The following is a 20,879-nucleotide window of genomic DNA, read 5'->3' as shown; positions in this document are numbered from 1 at the left end:
GCCCGCGTACCAAAAAAAAAAAAAAAAAAAAAAAAAGAATCCATAGGATGTTTAAGGATCCACAAAATTGCTGGGATTAAGGTTAGATTTGACTCTGAGGTTCCCCATAGCAACACCAAAAAGGGATAGATCAGAATGCAGCTCTCATTATCGAAAAAGGAAGAATTTGCCAATTCTGCAGGAAAGGCAATTTCCCAGTACTAATTTCTAATCTCTCATCCTGGGCTTCCTTTTGGAGAGTGTTTGTTAAGCTGCAGGTTACAACCCATTTGTGGACCAAGAAATCAGTTTGGTTCAGTGGTTATAGACCAGTGGGTCTCAAACCTGGGTGGGCATCAGAACACCTGGAGGGTTTGTTAAAACAAAGAACTGGTCCAGCTTTAAGAACCACTGATCTAGACCTTGGCTGTGTGTTGGAATCATCTGGGGGAGATTTATAAATTACTGATGGCTGCGCCCCACCCCCAGCGTTTCTGATTTAATTGGTCAGGGGTGTGGCCTGGGCCCTGGAAGCTACAAGAGCCCCCCGGGTGATTCTGATGTGTAGCCAAGGTTGAGACCCATTGGTTTAGTGGATCTGGACCAGGGAGCGTTGAAAGTGAAATATAGCTGAAAACATTAGGATGCATCACTGGGGTTGGGGAAAATGTTGCTTCACCAAACTTTTTGTTTCCGATAATTTTAAGTGTGTTCTGGGTCACTGTAAAATTTCATATGTGGTTTGTGGTCAAAAAAAGTTTGACACTAAATCTGTACGGGCCCGCGTGACGCCACAGGATGGTGGTTCTCAGACTTGAGTGTACAGGAATTGTCAGGGGATCGTCTTGCTGATGCACTCTTAGGCCCCGCCGCAGACCTGCCAAATCAGACTGCTGGGTACAGAGGTCAGAAATCTGCTTCCTTCACAAGCTCTCCGGATGGTTCTCATGTTCTTTTAAGTTTGAAAACACAGTTCCAGTCTAGGGAACCCAAAATTAAGTAATGAGAGACAATGTTTTTCATGTTTACATAATGCATCTTGTCATATATAACGGTAATTAACTGTTGACCGAGTGAGTGATATCAGGATCAGCTCTTCTTTGGCCCAAGATCCAGACGTACCTGTGGGAAGAAAATTCTGTAGGGGCTTTGAGCCTGTGGGTGGACCAAGGCGGAAGGCCTGGGGCCACTGAGCTCCCAAGAACACTACTCAAGAGTCTGGAGGGGGAGGGGAAGACCCCCCATCTTCCCCAGAGTCCCTCTGGCATACCTGGTTGTGTTCTAGGCCTGGGGGGAGCCATGGCAGGGCCCAAGTCAGGCCGAAAACCTTGGTGTGTGAAGGGGCACAAAGCGTTTGTGGAGGTCCCAGGACTGCTCCAGAGGTCAGCGCCAGGGCCAGACCCCTAGAGCGTCACCCTCTTGCCTTCCTGCTGTCCTACTATGTGTCTGTGCTGTGTTGAGCACTGCAAGAGACTGATGAGCAAGACGCGCTTCCTGCCCCTGAGGGACTCACCTCTATGATCCTGTCAGCGGAGAAGCACTTAAAAGCATCTCCTCTGAGTCAGGCCTGATAAGTTGTGATTCCTGCCCTCAGGCTTCAGTCAGTCAAGGGTCCAAGGTGCAGCATCCTCGAGGCTATCAGCTTCTTAGAGGTCTCAGAAGAAGTTCAGAGGGTCCTGCTAGACCTACGTCCCCCAAACAGGTTTTAACGTGCTCCCTCACACCACTGTGGACCCCTCCCCTCCTCCCGGCATCACCATCAGAACACCTGGGAGAACATGGCTCCTGAGCCCACAGGTCACTGCAGGCCAGGGTGTGACACTGGCTAAGGCTGCTGGAGCTTTCTGGAATCCGGGACCTCATACTTTCCTTGCCTTTTTCCCACTGGGTCTCCCTCCAGGCCCTGCACCCAGCCTTAGCTCCTACCATTCCTTCCCACAGCCTGCCTCTGGCCCACTGCCCACCAGAACACTCCTTGAATGAACACACCTTGTTCTTTCCACTGCTGCATCCTTGCACACGATCCTCCCTCAGGGCCTGGAAAGCCCTCTCCTCCAGTCCTCCACTTGGCCAACTCACACTGATCCTTCTCGACCCATTGCAATGCCATTTCCCCAGGTTATTTGTCACTCTTTGCTCTCAACTCCCACAGCATCCTGAAAAGACCTCTTCTGTAGCTGCAATAAACTTATTTCTTAAAACAAAGTCAGGGTATGCAGTCTAACAGCAGGGGAACTAAATACTTGAGATGAGGACCATAAAGGAAGATTCTGGCTGAGGGACAGTATTTCTTTCCCCGGAGTATGAAGATCTGATTACCTGTGTCTGGGGCTAGTGCAGTGCCAGCTTGTAGTAAGTGTTCAACAGATGTTTACTGTATAAATGGATGAGTAAATGAGTGCATGTATGTACGTTGAGGGGAGGAGAGAGGATGAAGAGCTGGGGTAGGGTAGACTGACCCCCAACACCATCTGTGCTCACAGCGGTAGGAGTGCATATGGTGGCAAGGACTCCTCAAGTCTGCTTGTATCATGGCCGTGTCCAGTGTTTATCACAGAGACTCAGTAATTCATTCAACAAATAAATATTGCATGGTGACTCTGTGCCAGCCACTGTTCTAAGTGCTGGGGATTCAACAATATAAAAAGCACCAATAAAGAGGTTAAAAAAACAGCAAAATCCCTGCCCACAATCTAGTTGGCAATGTGCATAGTGAACAAACAGTAATTGAGCAACTGATCAAGGCAAGTGCCACAAAGAAACAATAAAGCGACAGTTAAGAGGAACAGAGGAACATCCTCAGCAGGAGGCAGGTGTGCCTGGAGCAGATCCAAGGTCACTGGAAGTCAGGTTATGCAAGGCCTTTCCAGGGTGAGAGCTTCAGATTTATTTTAAGTGTTGACAGGGAGGGTTCTAAGCAGGGGAGTGACATGATCTGATCCCTCTACGCTGCAAAGAGAGGATTTGGCAGGGGATGAGGCGGAAGTGGGGAGCCACACGGGAAGTTGTTGCAGGCGAATAAGAAGTGGTTAGATTCCGGATATGTTCTGAATGCAGCCAGTAGGGTTTTCTGTGGGGCTGGATGGGAGGTGAGGGAGAATGGAAGCTGCCAGGGATGATGCCGGGGTTAGGAGCTTAGTAATGAATGGATTGTGCTGCTGTTTTCTGAGATGGGAAGATGGTGGGCAGATAAATTAGGACGATCCCTTGTGAGGCTCACAGTTGGTTATATGGTGGGGTGGGGTAGTGTTGAGGGACAGAGGATGGGAGAATAGGACCTTTGGTGCTAGCAGTTGTGTCTGGGCAAGCCTAGAGCTGGGGTTTCTACCAGGCAGAGAAGGTGTTCTGGAGAGGAGTTGTCTGAGTAGGAACTGAGTTGTAAAAGGAAGGCTGGCGGTTACGCAGGTGGAAGAGTGTTCCATATAAAGGGAACAGCGTGAACAAAGAACCAGAGAACTGATAAGGGGCACTGGATGCTTGCTATGCGCCAGACACTGCTAAATGCTTTACCTACTTTACCACCTGAATCTTTGTGGCAATCTATTGAGGCAGGGACAATCATTATCCCCCTTTAGAAAGGAAGAAACAGATCTGAGAGGTCAACTAATGTGTCTTAGACACACAGGTAGGGTTATAGAATGTAGGGGTGTTATAGTGTGTGACTCTGGGTGGGATATGAAACCAGGGAGTCTGAGTTTAAAAGATGTCCTGGAGGGCTTCACTGGTGGCGCAGTGGTTGAGAGTCCGCCTGCCGTTGCAGGGGACACGGGTTCGTGCCCCGGTCCGGGAAGATCCCACATGCTGCGGAGCGGCTGGGCCTGTGAGCCATGGCCGCTGAGCCTGCGCGTCTGGAGCCTGTGCTCTGCAACAGGAGAGGCCACAGCAGTGAGAGGCCCGCATACCGGAAAAAAAAAAAAAAAGACGTCCTGGAACTGGGAGCCAGCCATAGATATCTGGGGCCGGCTGAGCAGCAGTGAGAAGGAACAGCAGGATAGCAGGCACACAGGGCAGTCAAAGGTGGCCTTGGTAGGTGACCTGTCCCCACAGCAGGGTAGACAACCCCACATGGGCTTAACAGAGCTTGCTTATTATCTCTGAGTCTACCAGTCAGATCCTCAGTGTAGCTGTGAGGATCCCTCCTGGTTCTAGTAACTGTGATGACAGTGGCCAGGGTGGGGTGGCTGGAGAACCAGGCCCCATAGAGGGACTTGGTCACTTAGTTCAGCTGGTTGGTTGGCTTCCAGGGCCTAGTTTCAGATATGTATCCCTTTCCGAACCACAGAGCTTTTTCAGTGTCACAGCACAGCTCCAGAAGAGATTCTTCTTAAAGGTACAGAGTCAAGGAGTCTCCAGAGTCATGTAGAAAACAATGAAAAGGAAGCAAGGACCTTACTCCATACTTCTCAAAGTATATTGACTTCGTATCCTGTAGCCTTGCTAAATTCACTTATTAGTTCTCGTCGCTTTTTTGTAGGTTCCTTAGGATTTTCTACATCTATGATCACACGTTATCTATAAATATAGTTTAACTACTTATTTTCCAATTCATATACCTTTTTTTTTTCCTTGCCTTACTGCACTGGACCTCTAGTATAACAAGTAAAGTGGTAAGAACATTCTTGCTTTGTTCTTAGAAGGAAAAATTCAGTCTTTCCCATTAAGTATGATGTTACTTATAGATTTTTCACAGATGCTCTATGTCAGGTTAAGAGGAAGTACCCTTCTGTGGTAGGCAGACTAGCCTCCCCAAACGATGTCCAGGTCCTAATCCCTGAAACATGTGAATATGACTTACCTTACACTGCAAAAGAGAGTTTGTAGATGTGATTAAGGATTTTGAGATAGGAAGTCTGTCGTGGATTATCCAGATGAGCCCAATGAAATCACAAGGGTCTTTATAAGATGGAGGCAAGAGGGCAAGAGTTTGAGAGATTGGAAGATGCTATGCTGCTGGCTTTGAAGATGGAGTAAGGGGCCATGAGCTAAGGAATGCTGGGGGCTTCTAGAAACTGAAGAGGCAAAGAGACAGACATTCCTCTAGAGCCTGCAGAAGAAATACAGGCCTGCTGATACCTTGATTTTAGTTTAGTGAAACCTGTTTTAGATTTATGACCCCCAGAATTGTAAGATAGCACATTTTTTGTTGTTTTAAACCACTATATATATGGTAATTTGTTATAGCAGCAATAGGAAATTATTACACCTTCTATTTGTAGTTTTCTTTTTCTTTGTTTTTTAAAAATCATGATGCGTGTTGAATGTTGTCAAATTTTTCTACATTTCTGCAGGTGATCATGCTTTTTCTCCTCTATTCTACTAATTTAGTGAGTTAACACTGACGTTCAATTTTTAAATCAACTTGTATTCCTGGGATAAAGCCAATTTAGTCATAATGTATTTTTTTATACATTGCTGGATTCAATTTGCTAACAGTGTGTTAAAGATTTTTTGTGTCTACATATATGAGGTATATTGGTCTATAGTTTTCTCATGTTTTTGTCTTTTTTTTTAGCAAGTTAATTGCTGGCCTCATAAAATGGGTGGGGAAATGTTATCTTCTCTATTTTCTTAAAGAGTTTGTATAAAATTGTTATTATTTCTTCTTTAAATGTTTGATAGAACTCACTAGTGAAGCCATCTGGACCCAGAGTTATCTTTCCAGGAAGTTTTTTTTTTAGGAATTTTTAAAATTATGAATTCAATTTCTGCAATAGATATGGGTCTATTCAAATTTTCTATTTCTTGTGTCAGTTTTAGTAATTTGTGTCTTTTAAGGAATTTGTCCATTTCATCTAAGTTGTAGAATTTATTGGCATAAAGCTGTTCACAGTATGCCCTTATCCTTTTAATGTGTGTAGGATCTATAGCGATGTCCCCTCTTCATTCCTGATGTTGGTAATTTGTGTGTGTGTGTGTGTGTGTGTGTGTGTGTGTGTGTGTGTGTGTGGTGTTTCTTTTTCTTTCATCAGTCTAGTTTGAGCTTTATCAATTTTATCAACCTTTTCAAAGAATCAGCATTTGATTTTTCTCCATTGTCTTCTATTTATTTTATTTTTATTTCCTTCCACTTAAATTTATTCTTTTTCTAGCTTTTTAAAGTAGAAACTTTATTTTATGCCTTCTTTTCTTCAAGTGTAAGATTTAAAGCTAAAAATATACCTTTAAGTCCTGATTTAGCTGAGCTCACAAATTTATTTATTTAGTTAAAAATATTTTCTAATTTTGCTTATGATTTCTTCTTTGATCCCTGGGTTATTTCCAAGCATCTGGGGCTTTTCCATATGTCTTTTTGTTATTAATTCATAATTCTGTGTGATCAGAAAACAAACCTTTAATTATTTCAATCCTTTTACATTTCTGTTTTTACGGCCCAGTCTATAGTCTGCCTTGAATATTCCATGTGCTCTTGTTGGGCCCAAGGTTTGTTAATTAAGTCAAATGGGCTGACTGCATTGTTCAACTCTTCTATATGCCTGTTGATTTTCTATCCTATCAAGTACTAAGAGAGGAGTGTTGAAATCTCCAATTATGATTATGGACATCTATTTTTTCTGTTAATACTGTTGGCTTTGCTTCTATATTTTGAAACTCTGTAACTGGGTGCATACAAATTCAGGATATCCTCTTATCTCTGGTAATACCCTTGGTCTTGAGTTCTACTTTTCTGATATTATCACTCCAGTTTTCCTATGATTAATGTGTGCATGATACATATTTTTCACTTTTAGCCTGTGTTTTAATATTCAAAGTGTGTTTATCATGTAGTTGGGTCTTGCTTTTTAAAACACAGTTTGAAAATCTCTGCCTTTTAATGGAGTATTTAGACCACTTCCTCAAAGTAAAAGCTTCCTAAAACTGAGCACTGCCTGTGGTTTGGGAAAGTCACTCCTGCATTTTGTTGGCATTCCACAGGGAAAGGTTAAGTGACAGGGTCACTGGCTCTTCCTCCAGGTTCTCTGTGCCTGTTTTCTCATCTGTAAACTGGGGATAACTGTACCTACCTCACAGGGTGGTTATGAGAATTAGACGAGATAGTCCATATAAAAAGTGCATAGTAAGCACTCAATAAATGAAAGCTACAGATAGCTTTAAATAATTAGATAGTAATAATAGGTTATTACTGTTATTCCACTAAGCACCCTCTTCCCATTTGGCTTTGATGAAGTGTTAAGAAATGAATCCCACTCGACAGTTATAAAGAGCACTCATCTGCTGAAAACTACTGCTGGAGGCCTGATTTTATATAGTTATATAGTTATGATTTTATAGTCTTTTCTCTCTATTCATTTTCAGCCATGTGCTTTTCCTCTTCTAGCCAGTTATCCTTTTTTTAAATTAAAATTTTCATTGAAACCTATCAAACTGTACACTTTAAACATATGCATTTTATTTTATATAAATTATACCTCAATAAAGTTGATTTTAAAAACTAAAACAGGGAGTTCCCTGGTGGCCTAGTGGTTAGGATTCTGGGCTTTCACTGCCGAGGCCCGGGTTCAATCCTGGTCTGGGAACTGAGATCCCACAAGCCACGCAGCTCGGCCAAAAAAAAAAGAAACAACTAAAAACTGGAAAAATTCTGTCACTTGCATCAGTGAGTATAATATTCATATATAGGTTTAAGACTAATAACAGGGACTTCCCTGGCAGTCCAAGTGGTTAAGACTCTGTGCTTTCACTGCAGGGAGTGTGGGTTTGATCCCTGGTTGGGGAACTAAGATCCCAAATGCTGTGTGGCACAGCCAAAAAAAAAAAAAAAAAAGACTAATAATAAAACCAACATCCAGGGCTTCCCTGGTGGCGCAGTGGTTGAGAGTCCGCCTGCCGATGCAGGGGACACGGGTTCGTGTCCCGGTCCGGGAAGATCCCACATGCCGCGGAGCGGCTGGGCCCGTGAGCAATGGCCGCTGAGCCTGCGCGTCTGGAGCCTGTGCTCCGCAACGGGAGAGGCCGCAACAGTGAGAGGCCCCCGCACCGCGATGAAGAGTGGCCCCCGCTCTCCGCAACTGGAGAAAGCCCTCACACAGAAGCGAAGACCCAACACGGCCCAAAATAAATAAATAAAATAAAAAAAAAAAAAAAACCAACATCCATAGGCCCACTGACCAGCTTAAGAAATTGTGCAACAGTCCCTTTGAAGCCCTTTGCCTGCTTCACTGTGTTAATCAGTTACTTTTCCTCATGGTTTTTTCTTTTCCTGGTTGTGCCAGGTCTTATTTGAGGCAGGTGGGCTCCTTAGTCGCAGCTCACCAGTTCCTTTTAGTTGCGGCGCATGTGCTCCTTAGCTGTGGCATGCAAACTCTTAGTTGTGGCATGCATGTGGGATCTAGTTCCCTGACCGGGGACTGAACCCGCTTCCCCCGCATTGGAAGGCGGATTCTTAACCATTGTGCCACCAGGAAGTCCCTTCTTCATAGTTCTGCCATACACGCATCCCGATGCAGTAGTCTTGGCTGCCTCTGAACTTTGAACGTATGCCTCTGTGACTTGCTGTTTCTGCTCGTTGTTTTAAACCTTCATCTAGGCTGATGTGTGTAGTGGTTATTAACTTTTACTGCTGAACAGTGTCACATTCTAGAATCTACCATCCTCTCGAGTCCATACGGGCTGTTTGCAGTTTGGGGCTTTTCCGAACAATGCTGCTCTGAATACTTTTGTTCATGTGTTTCCAAGGCATCACGCTGGGATGGAACGGCTGGGTTGTGAGGTTATGAGCAAGTTCAACTCGACTAGTTAATGCCAGCTGTTTCCAAAGTGGCTTATACAATTTATCTTTCCACCAGCAGGGTAAGAATTCCTTTCTCCACATCCCTGCTGACACATTTTCACATCCTAACACTTCTGCCCACTTGAGTCTTTATAATAACAGCCAACACTTAATGCTCACTTAAACTGTGGCAGGCCCTGTTCTGAGCCCTGTGTGCATGACCTTGTTTCCTCCTCACGAGAGCCCTAGCTATGATGAGTGTGTTGTCATTTATGAGCAAGAGATCAAGTCTCTGTCCCTCCCTTCCCCCTTCCCTCGTTTGGGCCCAGTGCCCACTCTCTGTGGCCATTTCATGTCTTCCTTCTCCCATCCTGGGCTGGGCTTGGTCCCAGCATGGCCTTAATCCCACCCCGGACCCTTTCCTTCTCAGGCTGTTACTCCCTGTCGGTCCGCCTCAGCCGCCCTGCATCCTGGGACCGGATCAGACACTACAAGATCCAACGCCTTGACAATGGCTGGCTGTACATCTCACCACGCCTCACCTTCCCCTCACTCCAGGCCCTGGTGGACCATTACTCTGGTATGGCCATCCCCTACCTCCATGAGAACAGACTGGGATGTGGGTCTTTGGGGAAGATAGTCATACCCTCGGACACTTTGCCTGCCGGAGAATATCTAGGCAGAAGAGGGACCTCCCCTCTCTCCATGCTAGTCCCTGTGCCAAGACACACAGCCCGGAAGCCCCAAGTTCATCTCGTGCCAACAGAGCCACGGAGGTGTCCCGTGTTAGTGCAGGCCAGTGCCTCACCCACCACTGTGGTTCTGAGTCAAAGTCCCCAATGGTTGGCACAGTTCTCTCCACAGGAACAAGGCCCAGAGCTGTTGCTATCGTGGAATTCAGTTGATTCTCAGCATTTTCTGGTGCCTGTTCTGTAACAGGCACTGCAGCCACTACAGCAGAGTGTCAGAGAAGCAGAGAGGAAAGACTACTACTGGGAAAACTGATGGGGGGATTTCAGGACAGTCATTCCATGCAGCAGATACTGACAGAACAAGTAGAGACTGATCATCCCTTAGCTTTCTTCTTTCCAAAGCGCTTTTCTAACCAGAAACTGGGGCTCAAAGAGGTCCATCAACTTACCTGAAATCACACGGTAAATTAAGTCTCCCGAAACCTAGCCAAGAATGACCTTTGACCGCATGTCAGCTTCCAGATTAACAGCCTGGGGCTCATGCTCCCACCTGCCAAGTGTGGAAAGCTGTCAGGGTGAGGGTGGAGTTGTTGGGGAGGAAGGCAGGGCTGGGGCCAGCCATGTCAGGGGTCTAGGTCTCTTCCTCAGAGCTGGCGGATGACATCTGCTGCGTACTCAAGGAGCCCTGTGCCCTGCGGAGGGCCGGCCCACCCCCCGGCAACTCCATACCTCTACCTGTGACTGTGCAGAGGACACCACTCAATTGGAAAGAGCTGGACAGGTGAGAAGCCCCTGGAACGTGAAGGCAGAACAAAGGAGACTTAGAAGGACCCACCCCTGGGAACCCAGAATGAGCTTGTCACCTTCAGGGACACCTGGGAGCCAATAAGCGTTGACTGAACTCAGGCCAGCCCAGGCTCAGCAGGTCTGCTGCGGGGACTAGCAGGGAGGCCAAAGTGGGCATGGATATGGGACATGCCTGGGCACCAAGGTGGCCAGGATGGAAGGTCAGACAAGATGGGGTACAACAGAGAGCACCAGTCCTGAGTGAAGTGAAGGGGAGTTTGATCTGACTAGGAACAGGGAACCACTGTGAGTTTTTCAGCAGGTTTTGAGAACAGGGAACCATGTGGTAGGTGCATGGAGGAGGGTGAGGCTCCCTGATGCAACTCTTTCCCCCTCTCCACAGCTCTCTCCTGTTCTCTGAAGCATCTGCCACAGGGGAGGATTCCCCCCTCAGTGAGGGACTCCGGGAGGCCCTTAGCTCCTACATCAGCCTGACGACTTATGACATCTCCTTGGACGATGCCAAGGCCCAAAGCAGAGGCCGAAAGGGGAACCAAGGCTGCAGCACCTAGAACCCCAACTCAGCTCAGCCTGACTGAGCACCCCAGAGGCAAAGACTGCAGAGTGAGGGAAGGGCTGGGACACAGAGGCACAGCCAGAGTCCCACCTCTATCCTCTGTTCCTTCCTCTCTCAGCCCTAAGAAGTCACCTAACCTCCTCCCAGTGCCATGACCCGACCTACAGCCTCTAGTTCAAGTAAAGACCAGTTAAGAACAGGGCCAGGACTCCAGAGAGACTAGATGTCCTTGGTGTGACCCAGCCAGTTCCCGAGTTTGGGAGTCCCAGTACCACCTTCCTCCCTCTGCCTGTCGAGTCTCATTCTACATCCCCACAACCACTCCCACAAGGTAGAGAACGCCCACTAGCATCAAGGAGAAAAAAATAATCATTTAAGGAAAACTGACCAGTCTCATTCAGAATGCCACTGCATCTCAGAAGGTAGAACTACGGCCTAGAAGGGACAGGAAGAAGAGGGGATGGGTGGCTTAGACAGCAGCAGAACCTGGGCTCTCCAGCTTCCACCTGACCGCCACGGCAAAGAGCAGGACCTCTGACCGTCCAGGTCCTCCACGTCCCCATTAAGCCCCTTCTCTGGACAGTCCTAGCTCTCAGATCTTTCATCTTGTGGCTCATCATTTGAACCTGGCTAAGCTTTCTTGGCTACAACAGCCTTGCCGTCTTGTAGCCAAATGCAAAAGACACCACCCGAGCCTAGCACACCGCAGTGAGCTCAGTCACGTCTCTCAGTGCTGAGCAGGGGCATCAGCGCATCAGGTGGTAAGCCCTCCCTCCACAAAGTCAAGGCCACAGCCTACACCAACTCCAGCCCTTGACTTCCCTGCTGCACATTAAGGGAAAGAAGCCTGGATAGAGCTGTTAAGGGAGCAGGGAGAGGAGGAAAAGGGAAGGGGGAAGAGGGAAGGGGATGGGAGGGCACCACCTCTATTGCTCCTATTGGGTTCTGAGGCTAGAGGTGAGGTGGGAAAGGCTTTACCAGGTATCACCAACAGGGGCTCAATTAAAGATCTGATTTATTCAAGTATCTGAAAACATTCTACAACGAAAACTGTTATTAGATGCTGCTTGTACTGTGCTATGGACCACGCACATACTGCCATACTGTTTTCAGAAGACTTGAAATGCCAATGTTTGATACAGTTTAAAAACCGTACACCCGATGGAAAAGGAAGACAATTTAATGTTTCATCCGGATCCAGATGTGCACCAAATTAAAGGACAGCTCCAATCGGCAAACAGGTGTTGCATGATGGTATCCAAGAAGAAACGGTTGGTGGCGGACAATTCAGAAATGCTTCCCCAAAAGGTGGATGGTTCTTTAAAAAGTTTCAGGTCACAACCCTTGCAGAAAACACTGACGCCCAACACACTGATTCTCGGTCCAGGAAACACGGGTCTTCCAGGTTCCGCGTGGCTGGGGTGCCCCCGACAATCGTGTTTCTGTGGTGTAACTAAGAGGGTCCTTTGGACCAGACAGGGAGCAGGTGGGAACTGTGCACCGTCAGTCATAGTGGATGGCAGTGTAAAAGATGATCCAAATGACCTAGAGAGGAAACAAGCGATGTTCGTGGGCTCCCTCACGAACAGGGTCAACACAGGCTCCCGTTCCACAAAACAAAAGCATCGTAAGAGTGTGTGCACCGTGTACTTCCCGGGGGCTAGCCAATGCACAAGCTGCTTGCGACAAGAGCACCGAAATCAAGCTGTCTAATAGAGCCCGGGACCGCCGTCCTGTGCTCCCAAAGGGACCCTGGACAAGTCTCTCCCCTTGCCAAACAGAGACCAGAGTGCGAGGGCTTACAGTTATAGGTGTGGAAATGGTACAGGTAAAGCAAACTGTACTGCTAGTAAGTGTCAGCATTAGCAACAAACGTGGAAACAAAACTACATCATATCCTGTCAGCTTCATATCAAATAAAGCGGAGGTTCTCAAACCTGACTCGCCTTTGCAACCTTGTGGGCTCTTTAAAAACATATGGAGAGATGCCTGGGCGCCACCTCCCAGAGATTCTGATTTCATTGTTTGGGCTAGGTTCTATAATTTTTTAAAAATAACTTTGAGATATAATTCATATTTCATGAAGTCTACCCTTTTAAAGTATACAATTCAGAGGTTTTTTAGTATGTTCAGAGTTGTGAAAACATTTTGGAGCATTTGCGTCTATTCCCATTATCGGTTACTTCCCATTTCCCCTCCCCGCCGCCACTGGCAGCCATTAATCTACTTTTTATCCATGTGGATCTGCCTATTCTGGACATTTCACATAAATGGAATCACACAACATGTGGTCTTTTGTGTCTGGATTCTTTCACCTAGCAGAATGTTTTCAAGGTTCATCCTTGTAGCATGTACCAGTTCTTCATTCCTCTTTATGGCCAAGTAATATTCTACTGTCTTGGGTATATAACATTTTATCTAGCCATTCATCGGGTGACGGCTGTTTGCATTTTTGGGCTGTTACGAATATATTTTTAAATGTTTTCCAGTTTTCAGTATGCAGCCGGAGTTGAGAATTAGATGTAGAAACTGACAATGAGCTCTGGATTTGCTCACCACAGGGAGACTGTACAGTGTATCACAACACATCTTTTGGGACATTAACTCAAGAAAGGACATGCCCTCCAGCCTCAGGAGTCTTCAAAAATGGTACCCACATCACACACTGTTACTCAGTCAAGGGGCTCCCCTTGAATAACTGACATCTCAGGAAATGACAAAACCTGCTGTGAAATTACCAGCTACACATACCATGAACAAGGCAAACGATGTCATAAACCCTTCCTTTGTGAGCTCCCACGTGCCACCATACTCTTCCTCATCTATCTGTAGGTAGTTGCTGAAGTAGAGGTACAGGACACCTGCGTTGATCAGGCAGAATCTGGAGCAAGGGAGAACAAGCACCAAACACAAACTGTAAGCTTGGAAGACTGAGAACTCCCACCAACACGGTCCAGCTCTATCAGGGCACTTGCTGTTGCACAGTTAACTCTATTATGGGGGCAAATGAAATAATACATAAAAACACCTAGGCCCTCAATGGAGCTGCCCACTTGGTTGTGCCAGAGACTTAAAAAAGGAGCAACTCTTTTTAGCTGACCAGCAAAAGCAGAAAATAAAATAAAAATGAAGCACATATAAGTTCTCCAAGTCCCCTTGAAGTAAGACAGAAGGCTGCTTGCTGAACAACCCCAAATAGGTCCAGTACCTGACATGGGCCTCCAGGCAGCTCCAGCTTGGGGGGTGGGGGGAGGGGCATGGGGAAAACACATGTTAAGCTGCTGCTTCATGGCCTAGTTGAGCAAGCAAGGGCATAGTAAAGCAGCCTCTGCATAATTGCCAACGGGAGACAATTTCTGAATGTCCACTGTCTGCTACTGCACTCGATGCAGAGGTGAACATGACAGTTCCTGCCCTCAGCTCACCGCCTATTAGGAGCCAGAAACAGCAGGCAGAGTGGAATTGAAACCAGAGGTTTGTGAGCACTTCCAGGAAGGTCTCTGACCCCTATCACGTATGATTTAACTGATGCAGGAATCAGAATACCATGAGTAGTAACACATCACTCTGCTCTACTGATCTCTATGTAAAAGTAATATTCATAAAGGGATCAAAACTCTTTTTATGATCCTTCCAGTTACGGCACCTAATCCAATGGGGGACTATATGCCTTAGGCCACATCCCTTCTGAAGGCTGCAGTAGAAAATGCAAAGAGAACAGGTTCCTCCTATCAGTTAAGTGTGGGCTGGTGTAGGGCAGGGCAGTATGATGGCGATGAGGAGTGTATATGGGGGGGCGGGGCAGGGAACAGACCCTGAGGCTGTCTGTGCAAGGTTAACAAGGAGACAGGGTGTACATACACCAGGAAGTCTAGTTTGTGAGTAGTCAAGAGTATGGGCTTTCTCATGAGTGGAAGGAAAAGGAGCTGGGAGGCTGGTTTAGACCTGTTTCAGGACATAAGTACAAATAAAGTTTGAGGACGGGGACTGGGAAAATGGTTGAATGGAGAGGCGAGAATCCCCAAAGGCTTCAAGCCTAAGGACCTGGGAGAACCATGGGTCCAGTAACAGAAGCAGGGAGTCAGGAAGGACAGATGGTTTTTCTTGGATTTCACACGAAATACAGTCCTTGGCTTGGCTATGTCATGGCCATGTCATGGCCATATCCTGATTGTCTACTAGAAATCTTGGGACCCAGCCAATCTGGCCACCTCCCTCTGACAGGAGTTCCATTTTGGACAGGCTGAGTTAGTGGCTCTAGACAGCCTACTATCAGGACTTAGCAATGTCACTCTGGGGCTCAGCTAATAAGCTAGGGCTGGACAGTGACTGGAGACTCTGACAGTCTCCAGCTGTAAGGTGGTTGCTTAGTGAGATGAGAAAGGGAAATATAAGGGAAAGAGATAAATAAAGGATGACAGGGAGAGAGAAAAGGGCTGACATAGGCCCTGCCTTCCAAGGGGCACACATTAAGTAGAAAATGAATTCACAGACACAAAGGCATTTAAAAGTCTGGTGTACAAGGGGGAGGGGTCAGGAAAAGGACTGGAAAGGCTCACACTGAGCTTTAAGGATGGGCATAAATTCTGTATTGGAAATGGGAGAGAATGACATAGCAAATGGGTGGACAAAGAAATGAAAATACTGGGGACTTCCCTGGCAGTCCAGCAGTTGAGACTCCGGCTTCCACTGCAGGTGGGCAGGGGTTCGATTCCTGGTGGGGAAACTAACATCCTTCATGCCACATGGGGCAGCCAAAAAAAAAAAAAAAAAAAACTGACTCTCAAATGGATTTTTAACAATTCTATCTTAAAAACTCCGGTCTTAACAAAATAATGAATCTCTAACAAATACTGACTTCAGGGCTGGAAGGTAATATATGACTCTGCTTCCAAGGGTCAATGGGAACTCGTTTCAGCTTTTCAAAAATTTTAACAAGCATTCACTGAGCACCTCTTAATCATGTGCCAAGCTCTGAGAGGCAGAGGCAGAAAGGGATGAATAGAACCCCCCTCCACTTACGTCAAACCTCGGCAGACAGAGCAGAACCATCACACTCAGTTCCCAGGCACATTTGAAGTAATGAGACCCAAGGAAATGGCTTTACCTTAGGTCCTAGCTGGTGCCCACACCAGAAATGAAGAGAAGTCAAGTGGGGGTCCAGACAGAGGGCAGCGAAGGCGGGAAGTGGGGAGGAGACAGTCACCACAACTGAGCACCAGGCAGCTGAGTCAGACAGATGGAGGAAAGGGGGTGTGTGTGGAAAAAATCAAGGTCCTTGGGCACTTCCCAAGAGCTGGGAAAAAGGTGCCAACCAAAGGAGGGAAGGGATTCCTTTGGAGAGAAACTGGCTCTGGCAGGACAGTGTGGGACTGAACCCTAGAAAACAGGCAGTCCTGAGAAAGTGGCATGATGGGTAAGCCACTCCAAGGTGAATTCACTGCAGACACCCTGTTTCTTGCTTTCTCAGTAGCGAGCCATATTTTATCACTCTTTGTAAAGCTAATCATATGATTGCAGTGAACCACTTATGGAGTACCTATGATGTACTAAGCCCTACATTTAACAATTTACTTGAATCATCTCATTTAATTCACACATCCATCTCATTTAATTCACACATCAATCTCATGAGGAAGGCACTTCTTTATTGCCCTCATTTTAATGAGGAAACTGAGTCTCACAAAGTGAGCTCCAAATTATGTAGCTTGAACGTGGCAGAGCTGGAACTTGAATCCAGAGCTTTCTAGAAAGTTAAAAAAAAAAAATCTGGGGCTTCCCTGGTGGTGCAGTGGTTGAGAATCTGCCTGCCGATGCAGGGGACACAGGTTCGTGCCCCGGTCCGGGAGGATCCCACATGCCGCGGAGCGGCTGGGCCCATGAGCCGTGACCGTTGAGCCTGCGCGTCCAGAGCCTGTGCTCCGCAATGGGAGAGCCGCAACAGTGAGAGGCCCGCGTACCAAAAAAAAAAAAAAAAAATCTGTTTGGGCAGCCTTACTCATTTGCCACAGTGGGAAGGATACTAGACTAGCTCTAGTCTTTGCTATATTATTTGCAGATTGGTGACTTCGGAAAAATCCCGTAGGACTCCTACAAGACAAGATAGGTGCTGGGGGTTTGAACCAGTGTCATCCTCTCCTAGAAAAGTGATCTGGGGAAGACAGGAGACTACCTTTTGCCTTTAGATTGCCTTCTGCCTTTAGATTGCCTTCTGCCTTCTCTGGCATTTTCCTTATATCTGCCTTTTTTCTCATAGAAAGCTAAAACTGGGTGACCAACATTCTAAAAATGTATCTACATACCATTTCCACCCTGAGAAGACCTCTGTGAACGCCAGGTCCTGCCTGTGTCTCATCACCCTCAATGAGTCCTCATCAAATGTCCACTCTGTCAAAGTCAGAGGATAAACTCTTACGGTTTCCTTGGACAAATGCTTTGATCAGCATCATAAATCAAAAACCTCTTTAGGGACTTCCCTGGTGGCGCAATGGTTAAGGATCTGCCTACCAATGCAGGGGACACAGGTTCGAGCCCTGGTCTGGGAAGATCCCACATGCCGCGGAGTAACTAAGCCCCATGCACCACAACTACGGAGCCTGCACTCTAGAGCCCTCGAGACACAACTACTGAGCCCGTGTACCACAACTACTGAAGCCCGTGTGCCTAGAGCCTGTGCTCCACAACAAGAGAGGCCACTGTAATTAGAAGCCCACGCACCGCAATGAAGAGTAGCCCCCTCTCGCCACAACTAAGCCTACGCTCAACAACGAAGACCCAATGCAGCCATACATACATACATACATACATATATACATACATACATAAATACAACAACTCTTTAGTTAGGAGAGGGAACTGTACATTCCTTTTGGGTTATCTTCTGAAAAAACAGGCAACTCAAATGAGTTTGAAACTATTTCACACTTTTCACCCCAGAGTAAGGAATAAGAGATGTATGTGATCACGGTTAAAATAATATATGTGATTTTCCATGGGTGAGTATGACAGTTTGTATTCCCAGAGGCCTGCCTGTCCATTTCTACTATAAATTGCCCACAACTCCTATCCTAAGACAATTCCAGGACTTCCCTGGTGGTCCAGTGGTAAAGAATATACCTTATAATGCAGGGGATTTGGGTTCAATCGCTGGTTGGGGAACTAAGATCCCACACGCCATGGGGCAACTAAGCCCGCACGCCACAACTACTAAGCTTGTGCGCCTCAACACGAGAGCCCTTGTGCTGCAAACCACAGAGCTCACATGCTCTGAAGCCTGCGTGCCACAACTAGAGAAGAGAAAACCCGCACGCCACAACGAAGAGCCCGTGCACCGCAACAAAAGATCCCACGTGCCTCAACGAAGATCCTGTGTGCCGCAACTAAGACCCGATGCAGCCAAAAATAAATAAAATAAAATAAAATAAATACATCTTAAAAAAAAAGAAAAACACAATTTCCACAAATCCTATTAATTCAACCTGGCGGGCATTCGGACTTGCTCTCAGTGACTAGTTAGCAAGCTGAGCCACGACTGGGAGCTGGTGTCAACTGCTGCCACAGGCACACAATAAAAAACTGAGGCTTAATCTCCTACTTCTTCACTGCCTTTAAAATGTAGGCACCTGGGACTTCCCGGGCGGTCCAGTGGTTAGAACTCCGCGCTTCCACTGCAGGGGGCACGGGTTCCATCCGGGGTCAGGGAACTAAGATCCCGCATGCTGCAAGACGCGGCCAGAAAAAAAGGAGGGACCTAAAACAACTTCTGCCAAGTCCAAGATTCTGGACATCCAGCACAGTGCACAAGGGAGTGGTCATCAAGTATTAGAAGCTCTTCCACTTTCCAAACTTCCACAGACAACAAAGGTCATGTCAGAACTAGATACCTGCTGCCAACAGGCAATATGGCAACCTCTTGCATGAGGTCACTATGGACCCATGAATGAATAAACTAACCCGGATCTTCATAAAGGTAACATGCCTGACCCAAGCTGCTCCCAAGCCTGTGGAACTGACGAGTGCTGTATCAGACCCAGGAGTGCCATCACGGGGCCATTGATTTAGTCATTACACACACACACACACACAGGGAAAAAAAACAAAACAAAAAACCCAAGACTTACCCTGCTATTCCCAAGAAACCTCGCAATGGTAACACTCCCCAAATGACACCTAGGACCACAGCAATGATCTGTCGGAACCAGTAGATCACATCTAAAAATTCATCCTGTAGAAAAGAGAGAGAATGTGTGCATAATCTGGAGTGGGTGCCACAAGAGAGCCTCTTGTGATAGGTGAGGAACAGAAAAGCTTTCTGCTAAACTCATCTTCCAGAGGAATCTTCCCCAGAAGCAATGGTATACGGTTCTTGAATCTCCACATCTTCTTATACTAAAATGTGGTTAAAAAATGATGCATTTAGTTATCTTTAAGCGATGGCTTCCAGGGCGTTGTGCTCTACATAAAAAGTTTTAGAAAAATCATTTACTTAATTTTTTCAGAAGCTACAAAAATGAAATTGCTGTGATAGTAACTGAGCTACTGGCCAGTTATCTGACCTGGAGAGACATGAACAGACTATCCACAGGCAGAAGGGCTGACTGTTAACCAATTCAGTACCACCTTCCCACACTCTGAATTTTGAGTAAGTCACAAAAGAGAAAAGAAATTAGAAACAAAAGTGCAGGAGGGGGCTTCCCTGGTGGTGCAGTGGTTGCGAGTCCGCCTGCCGATGCAGGAGACACGGGTTCGTGCCCCGGTCCGGGAAGATCCCACATGCTGCGGAGCGGCTGGGCCCGTGAGCCATGGCCGCTGAGCCTGCGCGTCCGCAGCAGGAGAGGCCACAGCAGTGAGAGGCCAGCGTAACGCAAAAAAAAAAAAAAAAAAAAAAAAAAAAAAAGTGCAGGAGGCAGGTGCAAGCATATCTTAATTTTCATACAAGAACACGGAAGATTCAGGTTTCTGACCTGCCCTGGACTGCAGAAACCAGTCCTTACACAAAGAAGGAAAGAAATGACACAGCAAATCAGAAAGATTTTACAAGAGCTGGGCAGCACTGGGGGCAGGACAAGGGCACCTTCAGGAAGTACCTCCCATCCCCCCCTTTACAGGAACTCTAGGGAAAACTATTTCTGATGAAAGTAACTGATGAAAAACTACTTCATCAGTCCAAAAAAAAAGCGGGGGGGAAAGACTGCAAATCTAAATTCTTTTCAGGCCAACTGGAATCAAGCTATTTGTGATGGTTCCTTCCACGCGATGGAGCAGAGTTGGGGAAGTGCTTACACTCAGATCTTCTGAATGCGTGTGGCCAGTAAGGACATCTTGAAGTCCCCCAACCATTCCTCACACACATTTGGTGGTTTCTCCCCCACTCCCTCGCGTGTATACACACACACCACACTCACCCCTGAAAGGTGGTCTCATTCTCCCCTCTCAACTCTCACACTTACTCTGTTTTCTCATTCAACAGAAAAGCACTGACAGCTCACCTTTAGTGAGCCTCACCATGTGTTAAACGCTTTACCGCACCACGGTACCCCACTTCAGAGGTGTTCGGAGACTTGAGTGAGATGACGCACAGAGGGCGCCCAACACACAACAAGCACTCAGTAGAAGTCTGTTACCGTTACTGTTCGTGCTAACCACGGTGGTAAGTTGTTAATTCGACAAGGTAAGTCACTTACTCAAGATCCTACTGGGAGTAAAAGGTGGAGATCGAATCGAATTCAGCTCGCTCTCGCCGTTCAGGCACCCGACCTGCCCGCGGGGGGGCAACTGCTCCGCCCCCTCCTTGCTGCTTCCCGCGTGACCCGGGCGACTTCACTCTTAGGCCACTCCGTAGTGAGCCCGGAGCCCGACAGCCGGGCCCTCCGAGTTCGCCCCGACACCCTTGGGCCACCCGCCCCACCACCCCGAACACTCGGCAGAGCCCGGACGGGGGCAGGGGCAGGCTCGGGCCTGTCTATTCGTCCCCGAGTCCCAGCCGGCTCCTCGAACATGCGCCCTCGCCAGGCCCCACCGCACCTTGTCCTCCCAAGCCGCGTCGCTCCGTAGCACCTTGCTCCAGACGGAGACTTTCAGGGCCCCGTTAGCCAGCAGCGGCTGAGGCGGCTCCTCCTTCCGCCGCCCGCCCCTCATC

The 20,879-nt window shown here is 47.2% G+C and overlaps 2 protein-coding genes across 3 annotated transcripts in view; one reads left to right on the top strand and one right to left on the bottom strand.

The window, feature by feature from the left end:
- SLA2 (Src like adaptor 2) overlaps positions 1-13,027 on the top strand; it is a 24,339-nt gene extending 11,312 nt beyond the window's left edge. For both annotated transcript variants that reach the window (XM_024743291.1, XM_024743292.1), the window contains 3 exons: positions 9,117-9,266; positions 10,027-10,159; positions 10,568-13,027. In XM_024743291.1, the coding sequence (XP_024599059.1) occupies positions 9,117-9,266; positions 10,027-10,159; positions 10,568-10,736 (452 nt within the window). In that variant the 3' untranslated portion in view covers positions 10,737-13,027. The remainder of the gene's footprint in view (positions 1-9,116; positions 9,267-10,026; positions 10,160-10,567) is intronic.
- On the bottom strand, positions 11,740-20,878 carry RAB5IF (RAB5 interacting factor). The gene is made up of 4 exons (XM_024743297.1): positions 20,765-20,878; positions 18,862-18,965; positions 13,493-13,622; positions 11,740-12,286 (listed from the first exon to the last, which is right to left on the bottom strand). Exons 1-4 carry the CDS (start codon positions 20,876-20,878, stop codon positions 12,245-12,247), a joined length of 390 nt encoding a protein of 129 aa, XP_024599065.1. The 3' UTR covers positions 11,740-12,244.
- Between the last annotated feature and the right edge of the window lies 1 nt (position 20,879).

Source organism: Neophocaena asiaeorientalis, unplaced genomic scaffold, assembly GCF_003031525.2.
Source record: "Neophocaena asiaeorientalis asiaeorientalis breed wild unplaced genomic scaffold, Neophocaena_asiaeorientalis_V1.1 scaffold82, whole genome shotgun sequence".
Lineage (NCBI taxonomy): Eukaryota > Metazoa > Chordata > Mammalia > Artiodactyla > Phocoenidae > Neophocaena > Neophocaena asiaeorientalis.
The sequence above is the reverse complement of the archived record's forward strand: the minus strand, read 5'-3'. Positions and strand labels throughout refer to the sequence as shown.